Consider the following 3652-nt stretch of genomic DNA (forward strand, 5'->3'; position numbering starts at 1 on the left):
GTGCTGGGGGATTGAACCGCGGTCCCTGATGCCTTGCCAAGCTTGTTCTAAGTAGGTGCTTTAGACCACTGAGCCATCTCTCCAGCCCCAAAATAGACTTTTTAAACTAGCAGGGAAGAGTTGAGTACAAATTACCTCAGTGTAATTCTGATTCTGGATAAAGGTTGGCAGGGTTCCAGATGGCATGTATTCTTGTCCCTTGGACCATACAGTTTGCTTCCAGGGGAACCCATGGGCCTCATGAGTATTCATAGAGCCTTGGTGAGAGGAGCAAGAGGAAACATGAAGTAAAACAAAACAAAACAAACGAAAAAAATCCTTGAGGCCATGGGTTAGTTTGGGACTGTTTGAATTCCTTTCACTGAATGCAATTTTAAGTGCATCATACATTCATTCTGGAGAGGCTGTTACTAGAGCCTAGCTCCTACAGCAGGCCCAAGGAGGCTGAACACTCAGCTCCAGGGGGCAGGTTTGAGCCCTTCTCTTAGGCCTTTGAAGTGCAGGCTGATGTGACAGCTTCTGGATTCTGTTGTGTGAAAATAGTACAAGTGTGATATCATGTGAGCTTGCATACACATTATCCCTATAATACCTTTTATGTGATTAGGATGTAGATATGCTTTGCATAAATCTTAGTCCATGTGAAAAAGCCAATCAGTCCCTTACTAAATATAATTTTTGTTTTTTAAAGCATAAAGATTGTGTGGTTCCTTACCTTCTTCGACTTCTCAAAGGTCTCCCAAAAGTGTATTGGGTAGAAGAAAACACAGCATGGAAAAGCAGAGGTAATTCTGAGTAATGTTTCCCTGAAGGCAAAGGAAAGTGTGTTTAGCATCTTTAAGGATCAAATGTTTATTTATACTAACACTTAGTGTACTTTTAACTGGTCCCACTCTGGGTTATGGAACAAGTAACTACAGCAGAGTGATAGCAAACCTTTTAGAGCTTTCGATGATAGCAGACAGAATGCTGTTGGCATGAGTGTCATAGTTTTGCCACTACTACCTAAGCATTCATGTTGTCCTTAGAGTTAACAGATTCTTAGAGGAATTCAGTTGTCCACATTGTTTTGTAGCCATTCCAAAAGGGTGAGATGGATGTTGGAGTTTAATCATAATGTCAAGTATAAGTAGTTTTATAATTTTGTTTCTGCTAGGTTTCAGTTAAACTTTATACTTTAGAACTAAAATAAATTTGTGTGCTTCTTTAAATTGTTTGTTTTGATCCATTTTTAGTCAAAGACTAAGTGATAGTCTATGCCCTTGCTCCCTTTCACTGTCCTCTTTTCCACAAAGGCTGTGGATACAATCTCTAGTACCAAAAAATGATACAGAGCACTTTCTCTAGCTCTAGGGTACCTAAGAACCCTCTACTAGTAGGCTTAGCACTATAAGAATTTAAAAGCTTATGAGGATGGAGATTGGGATGTAGCTCATTACTAGAGAACTTACCTAGCATGCTGAGGACTTGGCTTTCATCTCCAGTACCATAAAAAACTCTAAAGAACTAAAACAAAACCAAAAATTTTGTGCAGAATAAAGTAAATCTTTGGAAACTCTTACTAGGGTTTTCCCTATTTGCCAAAACAAGTCAGGAAAGAAAATTAATAATATTTCATTCAGTTTAAAGTTACATTTATATATATTTTATAGCTTTGTAAAATTGTACCATCTTTGTACTATAAGATTGATTTCTTTTATTTAAGTAGGGCATAAAAAATGGAATCTGTCATGTTGAAAAGTTCTGGAATCACCAATTATAAATGGCCTTCAGAAACATTTGAGTTCATTGCCAAAATATTTTTCTAAAAGAAAAGTACAGATACTCTTAGCAAATATACTGGGCTCATATCTGTTTTATTGAGCCTTAGTGAAGGCAGCCATTGTAAACTGGTCCCTTGGCAGGATACTGAGTTAAAACATACTGAAATTGGTGTGACCTTCTGTCTTATTTTTGATGATCTGATTTGTGTCTTCACATCTTTAGGTGCGCTCCCAGTGGCAGAGAGCTTCAGCTTCTGTCTAGTGACTTTGCTGTCTGATGTGGCTTATAGGGACCCTTCACTTAGGGATGAGGTAAGTATATGGAAATTTTGTACATTGCTATAGGTGAAGAAAAGAAGTTCCAGAATTAAAGAGGGAAAATTGAAATGTGATTGGATTATTTTTGATTTTATTTAATACTATTAATAGTCTTACAGAATGTTTTATACTTGCTTGTAGTACTTTTCATCTTAGAATATTTTTTTCAGGATCTCATGAGTCTTATTTTAGTATTCTCCAAATCCCTGTGAGGTAGGTAGAAAAAGGCTGAGGAAGCTCATTTGTCTTCCTGAGAGTTGCATTTGGAGTTAATCATGGAAGAGAATGTTTTTGTAGTTGAAACTTTTACCCATGAGTGCCCAGACTTTTTTAGTTTTGTTAATTTTGTTGGAAATGTTGGCAACAAGTATTTCATATTTTCTCCTTTTTAAAAAATTAATGTATTCGGTACAGGGTCTACAGTAGGGTCTCTCACTACATATATTGTACTTATAATGATTCTCCTGTTTTCAGCCTCCCAAGTGCTGGGATTACAGGTGGAACTGGAAGGGATACTCAATCTGTTTTGCTTTTTATGCCTTAATAGGTTATTTAGCTTTATTTTACATTAAAAAATGTGGGAAATTTGATTTTGTATTTCGTACCACCATGCCCAGCTGTCTCAGTGTGCCCTGGAGGTAGGGCCAGCACCGCAGGCCAGGGATGCCGAGGATTGAATCCAGGCTGCTGTGCTCTGCCTAAGCACATGCTTTAGTCCACCTAGTTATTGGGCCGGCCCATCCTAAACAAGTTTTTTTTTTTTTTTTGTGGTACTGGGGATTGAACTCAGGACCCTGCGCTTGCCAGGCAGGTGCTTGTTCTACTGAGCTATGTCCCTGGCTCCTTTTTCTTCTTTTTAAACAAAGACTGTGACCATAGTTTAAACTTTTCCTTAATCATATTTATCATTTTGAAAGGCACTTTTTATATGTTACAATAGTTAGATCTTGCCAAGGAATCCTTGGTTGCTTGCCTATATGATGATCCGAGATAGCAATGCTTTTTGAGTTTTTCTAATTTGGATTCTTTATTTATTTTTAGGTTGTTTAAAGACATAACTAAATATGTTAGGCTTAGGTATTATGATTAAAAAGTCAGATATGAAGGGCTTTGTAATGAATAAAATGTGTCAATATAAAAATGTTAATAGTGAAGACTATGAAATGACTTTAATACATGAAGTGGGAAAAAGTACAGGTTGTATATCTCTAATGTGAAAATCCAAAATCCAAAGGGCTCCAAAATCTAAAATTTTGAGCTCCAAAATGCTGTCACAAGTAGGAAATTGTACATCTGACCTAATTTGCAGGTTGCATTCAAAATGAAGACACACTTAAAATATAGTATAAAATTATTACACATGATTTTCATGTTTAGGTGTGAATCCTATCCTGAAGATATCTTATTATGTATATATGTTCTAAAATCTGAAAAAGTCCAAAATCTAAAACACTTCCAATTCTAAACATTTGAAGTAAGGGATACTCAATCTGTTTTGCTTTTTATGCCTTAATAGGTTATTTAGCTTTATTTTACATTAAAAAATGTGGGAAATTTGATTTCGTATGAGC

At 36.2% G+C, this 3652-nt stretch overlaps 1 protein-coding gene across 1 annotated transcript in view; it reads left to right on the top strand.

Moving 5' to 3' along the window:
* Positions 1 to 3652, top strand: part of Pi4ka (phosphatidylinositol 4-kinase alpha) — a 205003-nt gene that overhangs the window by 72326 nt on the left and 129025 nt on the right. Inside the window, exons 3-4 of the mRNA XM_004628165.2 lie at positions 692 to 785; positions 1987 to 2075. Of these exons, the coding sequence (XP_004628222.2) occupies positions 692 to 785; positions 1987 to 2075 (183 nt within the window). The remainder of the gene's footprint in view (positions 1 to 691; positions 786 to 1986; positions 2076 to 3652) is intronic.

The sequence above is a fragment of the Octodon degus genome, unplaced genomic scaffold, assembly GCF_000260255.1.
Source record: "Octodon degus isolate 3935 unplaced genomic scaffold, OctDeg1.0 scaffold00021, whole genome shotgun sequence".
Lineage (NCBI taxonomy): Eukaryota > Metazoa > Chordata > Mammalia > Rodentia > Octodontidae > Octodon > Octodon degus.